This window comes from Bos mutus, chromosome 10 (genome assembly GCF_027580195.1).
Source record: "Bos mutus isolate GX-2022 chromosome 10, NWIPB_WYAK_1.1, whole genome shotgun sequence".
Lineage (NCBI taxonomy): Eukaryota > Metazoa > Chordata > Mammalia > Artiodactyla > Bovidae > Bos > Bos mutus.
The window spans coordinates 4,324,692-4,348,597 of NC_091626.1; the positions used below are offsets into that span (position 1 = coordinate 4,324,692).

Below are 23,906 nucleotides of genomic sequence, written 5' to 3' on the forward strand. Positions count from 1 at the left end.
ATCAGTTTTTATGTTAGAGAGAAATGAGTTTTCATGGGTAAATTTATCTGCTTTTTGCCAATGTTTTACCACTACAAACTTGGATCACTAACTTTCATACGATAATTTCCACGTGATCTACCAACCAACCCCTAAGCCATTGTCTTTTCCTTTATTGTGATTGTTGTTGAGCTTCTTGTTACCAGCCTTAAAGTAACAGTTTCTTTATCAGTCACATAAGCTAATATTTGTAGTCACCCTGAAGAATGGAATAGTACCCCCAACCCAAATTTATTTGGATGTAGAGACTGAAGATACCACATGTACACCAAGAAGATCTGATATGAGAAGGTTTATCAGTCACATAATAAGCGTTTAGGGGGAGAACAAGAACAGTGACTGTCTTGGGGTTTTATGTGGTTAGCGGGTTGGGACTAGAATGAGGGTTTCCACATGTAGCTCAGGTCTTGCACAGTTTGAATTTCCTGGCAGTGTAAAGGAAGGAGCACATGGACTTTCTTATCAGTTCTCCCAGATGTGGGCAGGAGAGGAAGGGAGAACAGTGGGGCTTGCAAGCTGTCAGCAGGCAGACATCAAAAATAGAGTCAGACTCTTTATTACAGTTTAGTTACATTGCAGTCATAAGATCTAAAATATGAGTAACTTGGTTTATTTCTTACTTACATGGCCATTGTGGGTTTACTAGGAAGGTCTGCTTATTTGCTCAGTTGTGTTACCTGCCCATTTCCTGCACAGCCTGGCTCTAATTGAGCAGCCCCAGGTTGTTGCTGCTACCGCAACACACCATCAAATCCCAGGGCAAAGATGGTAGAGCTGAAGATTTATAAAGAGCTTGGTTTGGAACATGTATGACTTTGACATTGACAGCTATAATGTGCTCTATTTCTCCCTGCTTCTTACCCGCCCCACCCCGCAAAGAAAAAGATCAGAGTAAGGGAGATCTGATTGGAGGCCTCAGTATCTTTCCTACCCTTCGGGCCAGAAGAATGAAGAATTAAGAGCTAAGGTGGTTTCCTCTAGCCCACTCTCACTTAAGGAGTTTCATAGCCAGTCCTTAAACCACAGGACATAGGATGAGAGTCTTCTTTTCCTTCCACCAACAGAAGAAATGAACCTTTAAGAGATTTCAGCAACCACGCCTAAGTACCAGTGAGTAAGCAGAGAAAAAAAAAAAAATAGAAATACTATGTTATAAAAAAAAATAGAAAATTAACATGTGATGCAATATTATTAACAGATTTGGCTCAAATTTCACGAAATCTTACACTGATGTCCATTGCTTGTTTTCTTTAAAAAAAAAAAAAAGCCATCTCAACAAGAGAAATGAAAAATAGGCTGAACAATCAGTAAATATGCTCCATGAGAAAGCATGTGTAACTACTAGAGGAGTTAATGGAATTTCTGAAAAAGGAAAAAAATATCAAAATTAAAATTTTCAACGGATAAATTTAAACAGACACGTCTGAGTAAATAGAAAGGTAGAACCCATTGTCCATATTGTAGCATAAAAAGTCAAGAAAGACTGAAAATGTTATCTGTGGTTAATGTTATATGTTCATGTTAAAAGTTATATGTGGTTAGTATTAACTGCATACTTACAGAACCAATTACTTCCTCAGCGAAGACTTTCTTCAGGTTCATGACATTATCAGGTGAAAGTTTTGATTTATATAGCACTTTGATATGTCAGCTATCCTCCTGAAGAATAATTACACAAAAATTTAATGTATTTTTAGATTTAATGAAGTTCTAATTAATATATTTTGAGAGACAAAAAGATTGAAAATGGAAAGATAGTTTACAGGTCAAGGAAAATGGAACAAGAAATATCCAATATAGAAGAGAGAAAGACTGAGGCATATTCAGCAATTTAAAAAATGTATTAATTAGTAGTATGTTATAATATATTAAAGTATGTTGTATGCTTTCCCTGTCCATTTTGCCTTGAAAATTGTATCAAAATTTTGATGGACTAGCAAAATATACTCTTAATTCCTTTCAAAATCATTTTCAAAGTTATCATACTGTAGACTTTTTTTTCACGATATAATGTTAAAGAAGAGAGAAGTCTATGTGGAGACTGTGCTCTTGAGCAGCAGAACCTGCTCAGTTGCATCAATCTCAATGTTGACCACATGCCTGTAGAACCAGGTACTTCCTTAGGCAAACAAGCAAGTACTTTCTTCAGCTTAATGACATTACCAAGTGAAAGTTTTGATTTGTATAATACTTTGTAATGTCAGCTAACCTGTTGGAGAATTAATTATACAAAAATTTAACGTATTTTTAGATTTAATAAAGTTCTGATAAGTACATTTTGAGAAGATCTATTTCTGAAGGTAAGCTCTTTTTTTAATGTTGGTGTGACTCCAGTAAAACCCAAAGACATCCATTTTCTTACTTAAAGTTTTTCATTATAGCTTTTCTTTTATTTATAAATACCTGTGGAGCTAAAGCATGATAAGAAAATATCATATCATTGATTCTAAAATGCTGATTTTCTTTCACATTTTTGAGATCAGTTCAGTTCAGTCACTTAGTTGTGTCTGACTCTTTGCAACCCCATGGACTGCAGCATGCCAGGCTTCCCCTTCCATCACCAACTCCCAGAGCTTGCTCGAATTCATGTCCATTGAGTCCATGATGCCATCCAACCATCTCATCTTCTGTCATCCCCTTCTCCTCCTGCCTTTAGTCTTTCCCAGCATCAGAGTCTTTTCTAATGAGTCAGTTCTTCCCATCAGGTGTCCAAAGTATTGGAGCTTCAGTTTCAGCATCAGTCCTTCCAATGAATATTCAGGACTGATTTCCTTTAGGATTGACTGGTTTGATCTCCTTGCTGTCCAAGAGATGGATTCTTCTCAGGGTCTTCTCCAGCACCACAGTTCAAAAGCATCAATTCTTCAGCACTCAGCTTTCTTTTAAGTCCAACTCTCACATCCACACATGACTACTGGAAAAACCATGGCTTTGACTAGATGGACCTTTGTCAGTAAAGTAATGTCTCTGCTTTTTAATATGCTGTCTAGGTTGATCATAACTTTTCTTCCAAGGAGCAAGTGTCTTTTAATTTAGATCAATATACATTTACAATTCTATAGCTTGTCATAATTTAATTAGCAGCATTTTTCCTTTTCAGTGGTTCATAAAGTAATGATGTTTTTAGTATTCAAATGTAAAGTTAGTGGAGGTGATGGGATTTCAGTTGAGCTATTTCAAATCCTAAAAGATGATGCCGTAAACGTGCTGCACTCAATATGCCAGCAAATCTGGAAAACTCAACAGTGGCCACAGGACTGGGAAAGGTCAGTTTTCGTTCCAATCCCAAAGAAAGGCAATGCCAAAAATGTTCAAACTACTGCGCAGTTGCACTCATCTCACACACTAGCAAAGTAATGCTCAAAATTCTCCAAGCCAGGTTCAACAGTACATGAACCATGAACTTCCAGATGTTCAAGCTGGTTTTAGAAAAGGCAGAGGAACCAGAGATCAAATTGCCAACATCCACTGGATCATCAAAAAAAACAAGAGTTCCAGAAAAACATCTGCTTTTGCTTTATTAACTACACCAAAGCATTTGACTGTGTGGATCACAACAAACTGTGGAAAATTCTTGAAGAGATAGGAATACCAGACCACCTGACCTGTCTCCTGATATCTGTATGCAGGTCAAGAAGCAACAGTTAGAACAGGACATGGAACAACAGACTGATTCCAAATTGGGAAAGGAGTATGTCAACACTGAATATTGTCACCCTGCTTATTTAACTTTAATGCAGAGTACATCATGTGAAATGCTGGGCTGGATGAAGCACAAGCTAGAATCAAGATTGCCGGGAGAAGTATCAATAACCTCAGACGTGCAGATGACACCACCCTTATGGCAGAAAATGAAGAAGAGCTAAAGAGCCTCTTGATGAAAGTGAAAGAGGAGAGTGAAAATGTTGGCTTAAAACTCAACATTTAGAAAACTAAAATCATGGCATCCGCCCCATCAATTCATGGCAAATAGATGGAGAAACAGTGGAAACAGTGTCAGACTTTATTTTTCTGGGCTCCAAAATCACTGCAGATGGTGACTGCAGGCATGAAATAAAAAGGTGCTTAAAAAGAAGAAAAGTTATGACCAACCTAGACAGCATATTAAAAAGCAGAGACATTACTTTGCCAACAAAAGTCCATCTAGTCTAGCTATAGTTTTTCCAGCATTCATGTATGGATGTGAGAGTTGAACTCTAAAGGAAGCTGAGCACTGAAGAATTGATGCTTTGAACTTTGGTGTTGGAAAAGACTGTTGAGAGCCCCATGGACTGCAAGGAGATCAAATCAGTCAATCCTAAAGGAAATCAGTCCTGAGTGTTCATTGGAAGGACTGATGCTGAAGCAGAAACTCCAACACTTTGGCCACCTGACGCGAAGAACGGACCCATTGGAAAAGACCCTGATGCTGGGAAAGATTGAAGGCGGGAGGAGAAGGGGACAACAGAGGATGAGATGGTTGGATGGCATCACTGACGCGATGGACATGAGTCTGAGTCGGCTCCCGGAGTTGGTAATAGACAGGGAATCCTAGCATGCTCCAGTCCATGGGGTCACAAAGAGTCAGACACAACTGAGTGACTGAACTGAGCTATACTTACATTTGAAGAAATACCAAAATGTGAAGTGAGATTTATTTAGACCACTTATAATTATAAATACAGGTATTAAAGATGACTTTAGGTACATTGTTTAAATTTGTCTTAGCAAATATGTATATTAGCATTTTATTATCAAATTAGTAAGCATATGACCCACGTAAGTACAAAGGTGGAAATGTTCTAGCATATCTTAAATATGTCATTTCATCTTAATTGGCTATTCTGTCTCACTTAAAAAATCTAAACAGTACTATAGTTTTTAGAGTAGAGTTGTAACTCTGCTTTGCCTCCTCTTCACCCCTTTTCAAAACTCCTGCTCCTTTTGCAAGAGGAGAAGAAGAAGATGTTCTTTGCAAAACACATTTGACAGAATATTTATTGAGTCCTTCACACTTTGCAGGGTTATGTGAAAACTATTTCCTTACCCCAGTCCTCAAGTAGCTCACACTTGTTTTAGGAGGACGTGTGATACCTGTGTGCCTCTGTCTTTTTCTCACAGGCACTCAGACAGCCATTAACACTGCAGTGTTACTCATATGTTTCATTATTTTAAAATTAAAATAATAATGCTTACCTTCCTTTAGAAACAAGTCAGATAACACTGAAGGCTATATGATTAAACATGAAAGCTCTTCTTCCCTCATTCCCTCCGTGCACCAACTCACCCCTACCGCACGGTGCTCCCAGAAGTCATTCCTCTTAATAGTGTATTTATAAAATAAATACTTTGTATTTATTTTCAAGGATATGCATAGTTCTCTTGGTTCAGTGAATGATTATGTTTTTATTTCACATAATGTTCTATGCCTTGCTTTTGTCTTCATCTCTCTTTGCTGCTGCTGCTAAGTCACTTTAGTCGTGTCCGACTCTGTGCGACCCCAGAGACGGCAGCCCACCAGGCTCCCCCGTCCCTGGGATTCTCCAGGCAAGAACACTGGAGTGGGTTGCCATTTCCTTCTCCAGTGCATGAAAGTGAAAAGGGAAAGTGAAGTCGCTCAGTCGTGTCCGACTCTAGCGACCCCATGGACTGTAGCCCACCAGGCTCCTCCGTCCATGGGATTTTCCAGGCAAAAGTACTGGAGTGGGATGCCATTGCCTTCTCCGATCCTTCCATATCAATATATATGTATCAGCTTCATTCTTAAGTGAAATATTGTATATGCCATGTTTTACTTGACTACCCCTGTAGTAAGATATTAGTGTAGTCAAATTAAAAGACGTTTGGTGCCAAGGACCTCATTTCTAGCATAAATTACAACAAAGTAGCTTTTATGTTTTGAAAACTAGTTACAGTCCATAGAAAGGACTCTATGTAATTTGACCTCCTTCCATTTCTTTGGTTTTAGATGCTTGTTTCTACTTGACTTGTAACTGTTAAAAAGTGAAATCTGTTTGATTTAATCTTCATTTACTCTCCAATGATTATATAGGCTTTACTCAACCAAGATGCTGCTGTCTGTAGCACTATATATAAATATCTAATAAATGTGGTTTATTGATGGGGTAAACTGTTACATATAAAAAGAATGCCATGTTTTTTAAATTTTAAGATAATTGAGATAAATGATTTTGAAGAAGAAAAAGTGTTGTCATATTGTCATCTAATACTTGTTAGATGCACTTATTAGAGGCCAACAGTGGACATTATGCTGCTGCTGCTGCTAAGTCACTTCAGTCATGTCCGACTCTGTGCGACCCCATAGACGGCAGCCCACCAGGCTCCACCATCCCTGGGATTCTCCAGGCAAGAACACTGGAGTGGGGTGCCATTGCCTTCTCCGAGTGGACATTATAATGCTGTATAAATAATAATAAAATAATACAGAGACCACTTAAACTTATATGTTGTAGTAGTTTTAAGCAGAAGTCTCATGTTCTTCAGTTCAGTTCCGTTCAGTCGCTCAGTCGTGTCTGACTATTTGTGACCCCATGAATCGCAGCACACCAGGCCTCCCAGTCCATCACCAACTCCCGGAGTTTACCCAAACTCATGTGCATCAAATCAGTGATGACATCTAGCCATCTCATCCTCTGTCGTCCCCTTCTCCTCCTGCCCCCAATCCCTCCCAGCATCAGGGTCTTTTCCAATGAGTCAGCTCTTCACATGAGGTGGCCAAAGTATTGGAGTTTCAGCCTCAGCATCAGTCCTTCCAATGAACACCCAGGACTGCTCTCCTTCAGAATGGACTGGTTGGATCTCTTTGCAGTCCAAGGGACTCTCAAGAGTCTTCTCCAACACCACAGTTCAAAAGCATCAATTCTTCAGCGCTCAGCCTTCTTCACAGTCCAACTCTCACATCCATACATGACCACTGGAAAAACCGTAGCCTTGACTAGACGGACCTTTGTTGGCAAAGTAATATCTCTGCTTTTCAATATGTTATCTAGGTTGGTCATAATTTTCCTTCCAAGGAGTAAGTGTCTTTTAATTTCATGGCTACAATCACCATCTGCAGTGATTTTGGAGCCCAAAAAAATAAAGTCTGACACTGTTCCCACTGTTTCCCCATCTATTTCCCATGAAGTGATGGGACCAGATGCCATAATCTTCGTTTTCTGAATGTTGAGCTTTAAGCCAACTTTTTCACTCTCCTCTTTCACTTTCATCAAGAGGCTCTTCACTTTTTGCCATAAGGGTGGTGTCATCTGCATATCTGAGGTTACTGATATTTCTCCTGGCAATCTTGATTCCAGCTTGTGCTTCTTCCAGCCCAGCATTTCTCATGATGTCATGTTCTTCATTGACTCATAAAAAGAGTTATTGTTCAACAATGTAAAAGGTGGCATGCTTGTCTTCTCTTATCACTCACAAATATTCAGCACCTTTGAGTTACCTCTTAAATTACTTAAATACATACGTGGCTGTTGCCTTTAATATTGTTCCTCTGAACCAAAGAGTTCCAAAAAGCTTCCAAAGAGAAGCTTTTTTTTTCTCTAGCAATATATGCTTGTGTTAAAAGTTTTCAAGACAAATGAATAAAATCTATAGAAGAAAGTAAGTCTTCTTTTTTCCTCAGTCCTCCAGTCCCATTGCTTAGGTAACTACTATCTATTAAAAAATATTTATAACACGTTGTACACCTATTTGAATGGCTAAAGTCCAGAACATCGATAACATCAAATTCTGGTACGGATGTGGAGCAACAGGAATTCTCATTCATTTCTGGTGGGAATACAAAAAGGTAGTCACTGTGGAGGACAGTTTGGCAGTTTCTTTTCAAAAAAGTAAACCTACTGTCATCATACAATCCAGCAGCTGTGCTCCTTGGTGTTTGCCCAAAAGAGTGGAAAACTTCGGTCCATACAATAGCATGCACATGGATGATTATAGCAGCTCTTTTTGCAGTTGCCAAAACTTGAAAGTAACCGAGATGTCTTTCAGTGGTAAATGGAAAAACAAGCTGTGTTATATGCAATCAGTGGAATTTTATTCAGTGCTAAAAACAAATTATCAAACTATGAAAAGACATTGATGAACCTTAAAATAGATATTGCTAAGTATAGGAAACCAATCAGAGAAGGCTATGTACTGTATGATTCCAACGGTATGGCATTCTGGAAAAGGCAAAGCTATGCAAATACTGAAAAGATTAGTGGTTGTCAGAGCTGGGGAAGGAGGGGAATGGATGAATACATGGACCATAGAGGGTATTTTGGGTACTCTCTGGGACACAACAGTGATGGCTGTTTATCATAGAATGTAGAACAGCAGAAGAGAGCTCTGAGAGCGACTGTGACTTCGGGTGATCTTGTCTCAGTGTAGGTTCATTGGCTTTAACAGATTCGCCACTCTCAGTAGGCAGTGTCTGTCAGAGGCCAGGGCTGTATGTGTGGGATAGCCTCTGTACCTTCCTCTTAATTTTGTTTTGAACCTAAAACAGCTCTTAAAAGATAAAGTCTTATTTTAAAAATGATTTATGTGCCTTTCCAGAATTTTTCTGGGTATATCCAAGTGTGTGAATGCATGTAATGTTTTTAGTGTACCTCAATGGGACTATATTATAGATATTGTTCTGTCCCACTCATTTGTTCATTTAATAACTATATTCCTGAAGAATCTGTATATTTCTCTCATTATAAGGTGTGTGATAATATGGTAGACTCACCATTTTAATTTTATATTTTTGTTTGCTCTTACCAACAGTTTCATTGATCGTTTTTATACATGTATCTGGCTCCAGTAAGTTTTATTACTTTATTAAGTGACAGGCTCGTTTTCTCTTGCCTGTAACTTTCAATTCAATTTTTATTTTCTTGTAGAACTATGAGAATAGTGTGTACAATGTAATCTCATTTGTGTACATTAGATATGCACACACATATAACGAGTATGTGCGTCAGTTTTCTGGAAGGATATATAAGATACAAGTAACTGTGATTATCTTTGAATAGAGGGACCTAATAACAGAAGCAGAGGGTGGTAGAGACTGTTTTTATATATGTTTATGTTTTTCTTATATGGTGAATTTTTTAAAAAGTAAAAATGAAATTTAAAAGTTATGGTCTATGTCCAGAAGAAGCTGTGTGGTTGGGTAGATAGGGCATTTTTTTCTTTAAAGCAAAAATACATCGTTAATGTGGTATTTGCCACTTTTTAAACACTTAAAAAAATTCATAAAAGAGAATGAAAACTTATTGAACTTTTAGGTGAACATCAAAGCAGTTTAGTAGATGAGTTGTATTATAAGCATATTGTTACCCTTTTATTTCCTTAAAAATCTGGTTTTAGTAAGATTTATAAAACAAAATACTGAAATATGTCATCCATATGAGTTAGGGCTAAGCTGAAGGCAGAGCTTATCCTCTTTTTCTTACTAAGTCAGCCAAAATTCTTCCCAATTCTTGGAACATGAATTTTTCTGTCACTGGACATGTTCACCTTCTAAATTTCCTCTCCTCATATGCCATACCTTACTTTGGACACATGGCATGCTCAGTCCATGGGGTTGCAAAGAGTTGGACATGACTTAGCAACCTAACAACAGCAACCTGGATAGTATTGGAGTAGCCTCCCAGTTTGGAGAAGGTGATGGCACCCCACTCCAGTACTCTTGCCTGGAAAATCCCATGGACGGAGGAGCCTGGTGGGCTGCAGTCCATGGGGTCGCTAAGAGTCGGACACGACTGAGCGACTTCACTTTCCCTTTTCACTTTCATGCCTTGGAGAAGGAAATGGCAACCCACTCCAGTGTTCTTGCCTGGAGAATCCCAGGGACGGGGGAGCCTGGTGGGCTGCCGTCTATGGGGTCACACAGAGTCGGACATGACTGAAGTGACTTAGCAGCAGTAGCAGCCTCCAAGTTGATAGTTCTCTTTCCCAAACTGTTCATCTCCTTGGATTTCTACATAACTTATGGTACCTCCTCACTGAGAATACCATCTTTATGCATTTATTATCTTTGTAATGACTGAGATTATGTTTAGGAATTTAGCTCGTATTTTCTGTCTTTTCAGGATCTAAATTTGCTTTCATAAGGATTTTTTTAACTTTGAGGACAAATTTGCATACATTCTTAGAATTTGTTTGCTTACAACTCACACTGGTAGGCTGCTCGTATTTTGATACCTCTAAACTTAGCAGACGTTTCAGTATTACTGAAATCTACAGTTCTACCAATCTAGTGCTTGTGATCTAAGATGTTTTGAAAGGCAGTAGAACAATGTGTGTAGGGATGAAGCCACAAGAAAGCCTGAGCAAAACGGGACTGGTGGAATTGCTACACGTTTATCACTGTTAGAAGTCATGCTGTCTCACGAGAATTTGTTTTACAAAGAAGAGAGGAATTTCTACTGCTAAAAGAGAAGTTTTAATGAATCTCTTTCCCCTCAGTTTAGTTCAGTCACTAAGTCCTGTCTGGTTCTTTGTAACCCCATGGACTGCAGCATGCCAGGCTTCCCTGTCCATCACCAACTCCCGGAGCTTATTCAAACTCATGTCCATCAAGTCATTGATGCCATCCAACCACCGCTGTCATCCCCTACTCCTCCTGCCTTCAATCTTTCCCATCATCAGGGTCTTTTCCAGTGAGTCAGTTCTTAGCATCAGGTGGCCAAAGTGTTGGAGTTTCAGTTTCAGCATCAGTCCTTCCAATGAATATTCAGGAACTGATTTTCTTTAAGATTGACTGGTTTGATTTCCTTTCAGTCCAAGGGACCCCCAAGAGTCTTCTCCCAACACCACAGTTCAAAAGCATCAATTCTTTGGTGCTCAGCTTTCTTTAGAGTCCAACTCTCACATCCATCCATGACTACTGGAAAAACCATAGCTTTGACTAGACGGACTTTTGTTGGTAGAGTAATATCTCTGCTTTTTAATATGCTGTCTAAGTCATAGCTTTTCTTCCATGGAACAAGCGTCTTTTAATTTCATGGCTGCACTCACTATCTGCAGTGATTTTGGAGCCCAAGAAAATAAAATTCTGTCACTGTTTCTGTTTTTTCCCCGTCTATTTTCCATGAAATGATGAGACCAAATGCCATGATCTTCATTTTTTGAATGTTGAATTTTAAGCCAGCTTTTTCATTCTTCTCTTTGATTTTCATTAAGAAGCTCTTTAGTTCCTCTTCACTTTCTGCCATAATGGTGGTGTCATCTGCATATCTGAGGTTATTGATATTTCTCCCTGCCGTGACTTTTCTTTCTGAACACTTTTTACACATACAGTTCTTATTAGCTATTATAAGGTAATTTTATCACCTAGTTACCTTCTTAACCTTTAACTGATTTTCATAGATTGACTAAAAAATAGTACTTATTATGAATAAATTATTTCATTTATTATTGTTAACAGAAGAAAACAAGGTATTGGACTTGGATCAATCAGATTTAGGTTTGAGTCATTAATTTGCTACATATTAGCTTATGTATCTTGAGTAAGCTGGTTTATTCTCTCAGTGTAACAGGTTAATGTGAGAATTAAGTCAGATATTGTAAGTCCAGCAGCATCAAAACAGAGTTTTAATAAATGTTATCTAGTAACAGAAAGGATATTAGTTGAAGTGATGATATTTAGTACTATTTTTTAAAGCTTCTGTAGCTTCTGGTTTTATTTTGTTTGTTAAGGAAGAATAATTTGTAGAATTTTTCAGAATTGGAGTGTGAAGTGTCCAACTTTCCAAAATGAAACATTAGTAAATAATGATAAGATATTTTAAAAATCATGAATATATTTGCATGAAATCCTAAAAGAATGAAAATTGAATAGCTTAATTCTATATTTAACTTTTTTAAAGTTTTTGTTTACAAAGAAAACCCTGTAAGGTACTGTGCTACAGTACCGTTCATGAATTTGTTGACTCCCTATGAAAAGTCAGTGAAGTGGCCATACTGTTCTAACTCTGTTTTACAGGTAACAGACGGAGAGGTCAAGTAACAACTGAAGGGTGAACAGCTAATAAGTGATAGTCGGTATTTACACCTATCTAATTTCACAGTCTCCATTCTTAATGCTGCCACATTATTTTAAAAAATGTGTATTATAGCACAGTATACTGCTCTTGACACCCACTTCAGCTTTGAATTGGTGATTTTTGATTCAGTAAATTCCTTATGATAAAACACCTGGGTTATAGTTTTTCTCCCCAATGGAAAATGATATTTTTGTCATTGTAATGTTTTTGATCATGAAAAATCTGAGTAATTAGATATGTAGAGAGAGCTTTGGGGTAAAAGTATTATTAAAAGTGAAAGGTGCTCAGTCTTTCCAACTCTTTGTGACCCCATGGACTGTATATTCTCCTAGGCAGAATACTAAAGTGGGTAGCCTGTTACTTCTCCAAGGGATCTTCCCAACCCAGAGATCAAACCCAGGTCTCCTGCATTGCAGGAGTATTCTTTACCAGCTAAGCTACAAGGGAAGCCCAAGAATACTGGAGTGGGTAGCTTATCCCTTCTCCAGCAGATCTTCCCGACGCAGGAATTGAACCAGGGTCTCCTGCATTGCAGGTGGATTCTTTATCAACTGAGCTATCAGAGAAGCCCAAAAGTATCATTAAAGTACCTATAATATAAAGAAAGCACCACTTCCTATAAAATAACGAAAGCGCCACTTCCCAGGTGGCGCTATGCTATGCTATGCTAGAAAGAAAAGTAAGTGAAGCCGCCCAGTCATGTCAGACTCTTTGTGACCCCATGGACTATAACCTACCGGGCTCCTCCATCCATGGGATTTTCCAGGCAAGAGTATTGGAGTGGGTTGCCATTTCCTTCTCCAGGGGATCTTCCCGACCCAGGGATCGAACCCAGGTCTTTTGCATTGCAAGCAGACTCTTTACCATCTGAGCCACCAGGAACTCAAAAAGGGCGTGTTGCCTCCCCATCGGGAATCAAATCCCAGTCTCCCGTATGACAGGCAGGAATACTCAGCACTATACTAACAGGATGCTAAATCATTTCAGTCTTGTCCGACTCTGTGCAACCCTTTGGACTGTAGTGCGCCAGGCTCTTCTGTCCATGGGATTCTCCAGGCAAGGATACTAGAGAGGGTTACCGTGCCCTTCTCCGGAAGAATCTTCCTAATATAGGGATCAAACCTGCATCACTTGTATCTCCTGCATTGGCAGGCAGGTTCTTTACCACTAACGCCAAAGAATCTGCCTGCCAATGCAGGAGACAGGAGAGACAGCAGTTTGATATCTGGAAGATCCCCTGGAGAAAGAAATGGCACTCCACTCCAGTATTCTTGCCTGGAAAATTCCATGGACAGAGGAGCCTGATGGGCTACAGTCCATGAGATTGCAAAGAGTCAGACATGATGGAGCAAATAAGCACAATATTAAAAAAAAAAAAAAAAAAATTTGCTTCATTTTAAATCTAGAGCTAGTAGTAAGGCCAGATAGCCTTATTAAGTACTTGAGCATAAAACAACTTAATAATTATTGATGAAGAATCTAGTATATAAGGCCCTAATAGGTCATTTTTTTAGCTTTAATTTTGATTCTATAATCATGGTAGCTAATGTTTGTAGATTATTTATTTTGGGGGCACTTCCATGGTGGTTGACCTCACTTAATCTTCTCAACACTCTAGGAAGGAGATATTATTATCATCCCTGTTTTACAGCTCATTAAACTAAGATTTAAAGAGGTTTGTATAATTACCTAAGGCTTCACAGCAGTGACATAGTGTATTATAAACTCTCACTCCAAATTATTTTTATTTTACAGCTCATAAAACAGACACAGCAGTATTTGAAAGAAAAATTACTGGAATCATGAAACATAGTTTTCTTTATGGATGTGTATTATATTTTCCTTTAGGTTCACAATATTCTTGCAGAAATGGTGATGGGGGGAATGGTATTGGAGACCAACATGAATGAAATTGTTACACAAATTGACGCACAGAATAAACTGGAGAAATCTGAGGTGAGAATGGAAAGTGCTCTAGTTACTGAAGGGAGTGAGCGTGATCATAAACTATGCATGGTTTGTAGCTTTCACTGTTTGTCCTTCAGTATCACCCTTTAGTACAGCTGGTAGGCTTATTTGGTTTTGAAAATAAATGGAATATACACATTTTAGTATGTTAAATGTTCTGTGACCACTATCCACCAAATAGTTTTGTGTATTCTTTTAGCCACAGTCATAATTGCTTTGAGTAATAAATAAAATTTCCAATTCTTATTGCTTAAAAAAGAAGTCATTTACTTGAATAGTGGAATCAGTATTTGTTATGTTCTTAGTCATTAATTATCCAAGAAATCTTAGAACTGGTTTTCAAAGATACTTGAATTTAATGTTTTATAAAACTATTTCTGAAAAAGGAAGGGAGAGAAAATGGAATTCTCATAAGGAAGTAATATTAATAATAGGTGCTTAGTAGGCCTGGATGTACATTGAAAAAAAAAGAAATTCAGCACTCTAATCTTTTATTTCTGGATCCTTGTCAAAGGTCACTGACACGTTAGCCAAATCATATATACTTGATACAATGACACATGTATTCATGGCTTTTGTTGAATTCTGGAAGAGCAAGATTTGGTGATATACAGCTGACTTTGTGCTGTTAGGTTGAGTGAATGAGGACCAACCAGCACTTTAGCCTTGTGTAAAACTACTTTATAATTGCATGCTTCTTCCCTCAATAACAAGGCTGAATATCAATAACAAAGCTGAATTTATCAATAACAAGACTGAATATAACAGGTGCTGAAGCTGAACCACTCAAGTGGGCATTATTTTAGCGGTCTCTTATTGCTGTAGAAGAAATTTAGAAGGATGAATAGTCTTGATACCTCATTTAGCACTATACATGTTTGAGGATACCCTTACCTCTGATATTTATAGTCATAACTCAGAGTAGAAAACTAATTTTATTTATAATTATTAGTAGAGGTGTTCAGATAATCTAAAGTAAATATTACTATAAAAGCAGAGAGATATTAAAAATATGCTAGTATTGATTTACAACAGGTGAGTTGTGAAGAATTTTTATCTTGTTGGCTCTTTAAAGGATCAGCATAACAAAATGCTGTGCTCATTGTAATTAAATGAAATACAGGATGGTGGATAAATCTGAAATCTGAGGATTAGAAACAGTTGAAGTTTTGTATAAAAGCCTTTTCCAATGTTCTATTTTAAATTAAAGTAAGTCCTACATTCCTCCTTACCTCAGTCTATTATCCTTCTTGGTTTCCCAAAGGAAGGGCTTGAAATGGGGAAGAACTTAAAATTATGACTCTTCTAAGTAATTGTATATATTTTATATGTTCTATAACCAGTTTTTAAAATACTGGTTTTTGAAAAGGGAAAACAAACTAGATTAATAGAAAAAATTTCATTTTAGGACAAGGAAAAGGGCTCAGAATATTTAGAATATTTAGAGTTGGCTTGCAATGGATTTTTCAGTATGGCAAAAGATTTACTATAAGCTCTAAGCTATAGTTTTTAAGGTCTTAAAATGATAATTTATGTAACCTTAAACTTTGCTTTGCAAAACTGTATGGATATAGATTTTAAATGCTAAGACACAGACAGTGATACAGTCCCTTAATAACTAGTCCAAAATGAGTGGTATGTGGTAATTTATAAATTCTATGTAATCATCTGTAAAAACATATCAACTTCTTGTCTGGAATTTTCGCCTTTCCAGGTATTTAATTCCTTTCCATTGGTGGTGCCCTTCACCCCTTTTCCTCCTTAGTTTGCTATCTGTAATATTGATAGAAGTCATAAGAGACCTATAATTATTCCATAATGGATATTTGCTTTTTGATTGTCCAGTAAAACTTTGTTAATAAGCCAGTTTTTCTTATCTATAAAGAGCAGTAAAATACAGAATTGATGTTTTCAGTGGAAATGGTTATAAGAATATTACAACTTGTAAAATGTCCTTTCACCGAAACAGTGCTATTTAAACTGGTTTTGAATCCTAGGGAATGAATACTTCCGTTTTTCATCCACTGATCATTTTTTAACATGTATAATCAATTGTTGTCTACTGCCAAATTAGTTTTCTTTTTCTTCTTTACAGAGAAATATGTTTTAAATCTGATGGGATAAACTAATGTTATGTATTTATCAAGCATTTCCCTATATGTGATGTCTGCTAATATTTTACTCACAAGATAGAATTTTGAGTCATAGTAAAGCCATAATTTAGTTCTGATCACATTTTAAGAAATTGTGTTGAAGAAACATTGACTTTGTGTAATTTTCCAGTAATTTTCGTATATGTTAAATGTGTTTGGAAGGCTGCCAGCTTTATTCCAGACACGGGGAAATGTTAAAGATTTTCATAAGGGTTTCATTTCCGTATTATTTAAGTTGGTTATATCTACCAAATATATGACTGCAGAATAATCCAAAATTATTTGTGAGCAAACTGTAAGCTTTTATTAATCTTACTCTTACAAAATTTTAGTTAAAATGTATTATATAAGCAAAAATTTACAAAGAAAATCTTAAAGTTCAGAAAACCATGATTGATGAAAAGACTTATTTATCATATTCTAAAAATTGACTATTGTTTAGAATATCATGTGTCTTTTAAAAAGCCTGGATGTAGTTACAGTACAGCTTTTAAAATATAACATGGATGTTTCAAGGTCCCTTTAACTTTGTCAGAAATAAAAAGATTTTATTATTTTAAAAGTAGTGTATTTCCAGTAACAGTCAAAAGTGAGCCAGTTTAATTACCTAGACAAGTAGAAGCAAAGATGACTCAGATCTTTTAAAAGATGAGAATCAAAGATAATGCTCTGAATAGATTTTCCTCTCTCCTGCTTTAATAGATAAGTGGTTTACTATAAGGTTGGGATCTTGGGAAAGGAGGGTTTAAGCTGGGAGGTTGTTGGGACTTGGGGACCTAGAAGAGGCACTCAGGATCTGCCTAGGTGTGGAAAGACTCCCTGGGTGTGGAGGTGGAGGGGTGGGGCTGGGAACATATGTATTTCATGTGATTTTCAAGATGAATAAATGGGTCTGAATTTAGTCACTACTTTTTAAAAGTCAGTCCTCTTTTTTCCGAACATCCTGATCTTTCTAGCTCTTTCCATTCTTCTCTCTTACAGACCTTTATCTTTCAATCTCCCAGACAGGACAGGTAGACAAGGTATTGCTGACTTTGAGAAAAATGTACTTTAACAAAGGGAAAGCAAAATGATGTCAAAGGCAATTAATTATTTAGGCCAGACTCAAAAATTCTTTGTGTTAATGAGCCCATATAGTCCCTGTAGCTATTTTCCATTCTCGTTTCTCCCTGTAGTTACTCATCTTTTATTGGACTTAGTGTATTTTATTAGTATATCATTGATGTCATCTTTGTTCTGTTTTGTCTGCCTGCATTGTGAAGGAAAGTTTAAATTTTTTGTTCTTTTTTTAAAAACATTGTCATCTAACTGATTAATTACATTTCTAGAAATGACAATTTACTTTGTGCATATAAATTATAGAGTTTATTTTGAGCACCATATGGCAGAACCGATCTTAATTTAACTCTCACAGATACTTTTCCCTCATCTTTCTAAATTAGGATTCTATTAATAACATAAAATTGCCTGCTGGGTTTTAGAAGCTCTGAATTTAAAAACCAAAAGCTGAACCTTTAGAGATTTGGATACAAAGTGGGAACCCACAAAGGCTTAGAACAGTGACTGTTAAATAGTCCCTTTCCTCCCACTTAATGGTTTTCAGTTCCAAAGTCTTAACAGAATTGCTTTTACAGTTTTGACTGACATATGAATATTGAAAGTGGCCAGCAAAGTAAAATCAGAAATTTTCTAAAATTGAACTAAATGCTCTAAAACATGGAATTAAATATATTGACCAAACTAAAATGGATTTCTACTGTAGCAAGCTTCTGATATCTAAATATATCATAATATGACTCAATAAGATATTGTAAACCTTGAAAATTTTTGCAAAGCATATTGGCAAAAATTGAAAATGTTTTAAATAGACTCCTAGCCTTACAAAACTAAATTTTCTCTATTTCCTGTGAATTTTTCACACCACAGGTTACCTGTGTGAATTTCCATATAGAGATGATAATGAACAACTCTTTGTACAGAGCCATTTCAGGAAAAATGAAAATGTTTACATACCTCCATTTAAAATTTCAAATGAAAATGCTTTCTTGAGTCTCATGCAGGGAAAAATATATAAACTTAGGTTAGCCACTTTAGTAATTAGAAAAATGCCACTGAGAATCTGGCAGCGTTTTTTAGACACTAGATTATTACTTTCTGGATATGTTTAGAAAGCAGCACCATACAGGTGGTTTTATAATTTCTTATCCTGAGCTTGTGGGCCTTATCTTATGAAGCTGGGGACACACTTTTGAACCCCAGATCTGTATTACTGTATCCCAGGGACAGAAAATGCATAATCAGTCTTGTTTATTCCATTAATCTCAAATCACTGCCAATTTCTACATTCCAGCCTTTAATTTATGTTAAATTGTTTTTTCTAGCATAGAACCATCAGTAACTTGGGTCTTATAACATCTATCAGTAAAACTACTGATTTGCTTTTTTTTTAATCAAGTATCTATTTTTAAAGAATAGAGAACAAGAAAAGTGGCCCTCAGATATAGATGTTAGAAAGTCAGCTTGTGGGTTGGTTCTGCCCCTCTACCTTGACATGCCCAGTTACTCTCCCCTTCAGAATTATGGTGAGGACCTTGGAGGTCACATGTCATGGTCAAAACTATTTATATTAAATCTATAAATGATGTCAGTCTGCTATATTTATTTCACACAGGTAAATCCTATGCTAGAAATTAAAACTATAATTTAAGATTACATAAAATTACTAGACCTGAAAGGTTTACAATTTTTAAATATTCTCATTTTGATAAAAATTTTCATAAAATGCCATCATTCTTGCTCACTAGAGGACTGTCAGCAGCATTTCTAATCTGTTTATAATTGCAGTTTTAAAACACTGCCTTTAAAGCAAAGAGCAAGCCTGTCCCCAGTTTAAAAGTTATTCTGCCTTAAAATCAGAAATTAAAATATTGACATTTTCCATTCTGCTCAAAACATGCTTTCAAAACCTGCCATTATTTTGTTAATGATTTTGAGTCTGAAACCATTTAATACTGTGTTTATTAATGTTGATGTTCTTTCACTTTGCTGTTAGGTCAAAATTATGAATTGTGCATATAGCAACTTCCAGCAGGATGGGTGGGTAAAGGTTTTAGTATGTAAAAATTATTCCAACTACCATCTTATTATGGTCTATTTCAAGCTTGAAAAAATATTTTAAGATGGTAGAATGTTTTATGTGTTAGATGAAGTAAATATCTAGGTTCTCTCCTTTTCCCTTGGAGAAAGCTAATTGCTTATTGCATGAGGAAAAGGGAGCCTTCAGAGTCTTTGAATGAAATATATTTTATAATGCTGCTTTTTCAGTTTTGCTTGCACACATTTTGTTTATTTTTGGGTCTGGCAATTAAAAAAAAATCAAAAACGAATCATATCCATCCATTACTATCTTTGTGATTCAAGTGCTTGAAATTTCTGAGAGTATGTCTGTATAAGTCTTCTATCTGTTTGGCCTCATTTTGGTATACTTGCAGACTTCATTTTGTTTTCTTTCTCTTAATTCTGTTAATTTATTTAATCTCATGGGAGAGAAAACATGATCATTCTTTTATATACTGTACTTCATTCCTCCATCCAATTCATACTCTTAACTGCTTTGGATTCATGTATTTGTTTTGTTAGTGAAGTTGCTGCAGTTTACCTGCTATGGTGGTGCTCGAGTATAACAGCTTAGATGGAAACAAGTTATTTCTCCAGTAGGGTTTCATTCTTTTTATTTCTGCTTTATGTCAACTGTGTAATCTTAAATCTATAAGAACTATGTTGTACTGTCAGAAGTATCTTATTTTTACACTTTAAACTGTACATACTACTAACAAGACAGGTAAACTTAATTTCTGTAAATTTCAGTGTTAAAAAATTGTGTTAATAAATGTTATCTTGTTTTGAGTATATCTAAAAGAGCTCAACTCAGATGAAAATTCCTTTATACCTTTTTGTTGGCAAACTGATTTTCTAATGGCAAATTACCTCTTTTACATTTTATTCTTTAATAAAAATGTTTCAGACTTCACGTTCATGTAAGTCTGAAACTGAAATGTGTTTATAGCAGTTCTGGTGTTAACTATCTGAGTGACATGAAGTCTATTATTTTTTAAAGTCTGAATTTTTGTACATTAACAGCTCATTTGCTAAGCGTCTACTTACTGATCAACAGTCCTTCTCATGTTTTTCTTTCCATTTTATATTCTACAGAATCTGATTTCTTAAAATGTTAGTTTAATTAAAACTTAATTGAAGTACACATTATAATTTTTAAGTTTTCTATCATTTAAATTTGTGACATACTACACAGAAGTATTGAACATGCTTGAGAAATAATTTGATTCTCTAAATTCATTTGCGTGTTCTGAGTAGTTACCACCCTTTGCATGTCTATGGCTTGCTGCTTATGTTTAGAGGAATTGTAGTTTGTTGACTTAGAAACTTTTTGGTTTTATGTAATATGAATTTGGCACATATATGCTATTTAAATCAATTGCTATATTGACTTTATGTATTCTTATTAGCAGCCAGCAGTCAACACCGTCTGTGGTCACAAAGAAACGACTTAATCTAATGAAATTTAACAGGATGCAATTTTATTCTCTAGTTTAGCTGCTTATGATACAGGGTATTATAGGGAAAGAAAGCTTCTTGACAATGACATTTAATACTACAAAAATGTATTTTTACTACTTATAAATGTTAAGCATAGCATCCAATAAAACAGATGGACACATACACACACATGCACCCCCTACCTGTTCTCTCTCTTTTTCTCAATAATAAAAATCCTCTAATAATTCATGCGTTTTAAAGTATTTATACTTAAATACTTTGTCAGTGCTTTCCTATAGCCTACTCATAACTAGCACCTGGTATATAAATTCCAGAGTAGAAATAGGAGCAAGTTGCTTATTTAAATAGAAAAAAATATAAAACCTTTTTACCTGGAAAAATGATAACTATTTCCAGGTTGTCTGTAATTTTGTTAAATAATTTTTGTTCCCTCAGAAAACAGCATACTTTCTAGTAAAAGGAAGAAAGCCTACAACATGGTAAAAGCTCTTGGAATTAGAGTCTTCTCTGATTCTAAACCATTCTAAATTCTGGTAGCTAAACACTGAACTTGAAAATACCAAGTTGGCATGTGTGCTAAGTCGCTGCAGTTGTGTCTAACTCTTTGCGACTCTGTGGACTGTAGCCCGCCAGGCTCCTGTGTCCATGGGATTCTCCAGGCAAGAATACCGGAGTGGGTTGCCATGCCCTCCTCCGGGGGATCTTCCCGATCCAGGGATCAAACCCATGTCTCTTGCATTGGCAGACGGGTTCTTTACCACTAAGGCCACCTGGGAAGCCCAAATAATATTCATCTGTATCTCCATCATCTTTTGGGGGGCAGTTGGAGAGAAGTGGGGTATAACAAAAACTGCACTATTTCAGGTAGGTATAAATGTAGAGGTCAATCAAATTTTTAGTTATACATCAAAAACAACTAACCTCCATTAAATTATAAAAATTGAATTCTCCGGCCCTGTTTAGCCTTTAATTGGGTATGGAGTTTTTCATCCATATCACCCTTATCATTGCCTGTGTGGACCATATATATTATTAATACTATTTTGCTGATTTTTCTATTATTTCCAATTCTGACTTGATAATCCATGGCTTTTATTTCATTGCTTAACAATGTTTGTATCCTTTATTCAGCTAATAGTTTACACTGGCCTATTTTGTATCAGTCAAGATTTTTCTCAGGTAACAGCTTTATTATTACTATTTTTTAATTAACAAAAGAGGTAGGATTACATAAGAGAAAAAACAAACTAAATTACAAAAAGGGACATTAAAACTCATCTTTCTAATAACATGGACACTGTCTCATATATGAAACCTAAGCAAAGTGGAAGATTTGTTTTTGTTACTTAATTGCTTTTGTGCAAGATAATGTATGGTACTGAATTCCCATATGTTTGTTGACTTTTTTATATAAACTGAGTAAAAATTGATGAAATCTAATTAATATATAAATTAAACCTTAAAAACATAATGACGATTGATGTAGTTTTTTGAGAAAAGTGATGTATATGCATTTTTCTTATAATTTTAAGCATGTTTTCTCTCAAAATTTCTCTCAAAATTTTTCACAAATTACAAATTGTCCTTCTAAGATGAAAGCCAGATATTGTCCACATTAATGGCATAAGAAATTGTTAAATTCATGTATTCATATATATCCTACCTTTTGCATTTATGCTGTTTCTTTCTCCAAATTTGTATATTATAAACTGAACATATGTTGAATCTACTTTATATGACAAAATATTTTTAATCATTATATTTTTACTAATGCATTGAAGGGTTGGATTGATCCTCTTACAGTTTCATTTTTTGACAGAACCATTCTCTTTGGATTGAGGCTTCACTTTAAAAGCCTGATTTTGTTTTTTAATGTTCTGGAACTTTCCTATAAAAGTTTAGAAGAACCTCTACAGTTGTAAAACATATTTTAAAAAGCTTTATTGTATTGAAATGTTTTAAGGGTTTAGCCCTAAGTAACTAAACATGATTTATTACTTTCAATTTTTATTTCACAGCATATATTAATAGTAAATGACAGTTTAAAAGCAAAAACCCAAAGTCTATCACAGTTGTTGCAAGAGGTGTCTAATAAGGAAAGCAATGTAAAATATGCTTCATGTTTATATCATAAGTCAGTTAAATCAAGATAAAGGTGAAGATCTAGCTATGCAATTTAAATATTTTGTGTGATGTTTCCATAGTACAAGTTAATTTGTATTTAAATCTTTACATTGTTATCATTGCATGTACTCACTGTATTTTTTAATGTGTCAACTGTTTTCTCTTTATAGATTAGTATTTCAAAGTAACCATTCCATACCAATTCAAACTACCATCTGGTCTCTAAGCTTGTTCTATGAAAATCTTTTACCATTGTCCTCCAGTTTTAGTGTGTTTTGATGAGCTACACCTGAGTTGTTCATTTTCTTTTTCTTTTATTTGCTTCTGTATACAGGCTGGCTTAGCAGGAGCTCCAGCCCGTGCTGTATCAGCTGTAAAGAATATGAATCTTCCTGAGATCCCAAGAAATATTAACATTGGTGACATCAGTATAAAAGTGCCAAACCTGCCCTCTTTTAAATAAAAAATTAAAAAGGCCACTCCCAGGTAAAATCCAGGGGAAAAAGTCATCTAAGTTTACCATGCAGTTGTTTACCAAAAATAAAGGAGGAGAGTCTTAACTTTTACTCTTGGATTTAAGTCAAGGTACTGTATAGACATTATATAAAATCAGTATGGAAGTTCAATGTTGCTTTTCTTGCTCAGTGGTTTTGAAGAAATTAAGTAGTTCCAGTGTGATTTTTTTTTCTTCATTTTTTAAACTGCATTCCTGTGGCCACCTAAGGCATGCCTGTATGTATTGGCTATTACAGTATTTCGAAAACTGTTCAGGACATTTCTTTAAATTGTGTACAACCCAAAATGTTGGTGTTTTGTATGGATCACAAGTGCAACATTCCTTAATAATTTCTGTTATTTGTCACAATTGTTATTTAAAGAACAAAGTATGTATTGCATGAAAACATTATGACCTATTTCTCTTAGTTTAAATAAACTCCAAGGTAACCGGACTTATAAAGCACTGTTCTGTTTGCCTGATATCTACTTTAGCAATAATTTTTTTTACGACCCTCTGACTCAACAAAAAAATAAA

The 23,906-nt window shown here is 35.7% G+C and overlaps 1 protein-coding gene across 2 annotated transcripts in view; it reads left to right on the plus strand.

The window, feature by feature from the left end:
- Nucleotides 1–23,831, plus strand: part of AP3S1 (adaptor related protein complex 3 subunit sigma 1) — a 76,759-nt gene extending 52,928 nt beyond the window's left edge. Inside the window, exons 5-6 of one of the 2 annotated variants that reach the window (XM_070377203.1) lie at nt 13,899–14,006; nt 23,208–23,831. In XM_070377203.1, coding sequence (XP_070233304.1) covers nt 13,899–14,006; nt 23,208–23,336 — 237 coding nt within the window. In that variant the 3' untranslated portion in view covers nt 23,337–23,831. The remainder of the gene's footprint in view (nt 1–13,898; nt 14,007–23,207) is intronic. The other variant, XM_070377204.1, reaches the window with a different exon arrangement.
- The last annotated feature ends 75 nt before the right edge of the window (nt 23,832–23,906 follow it).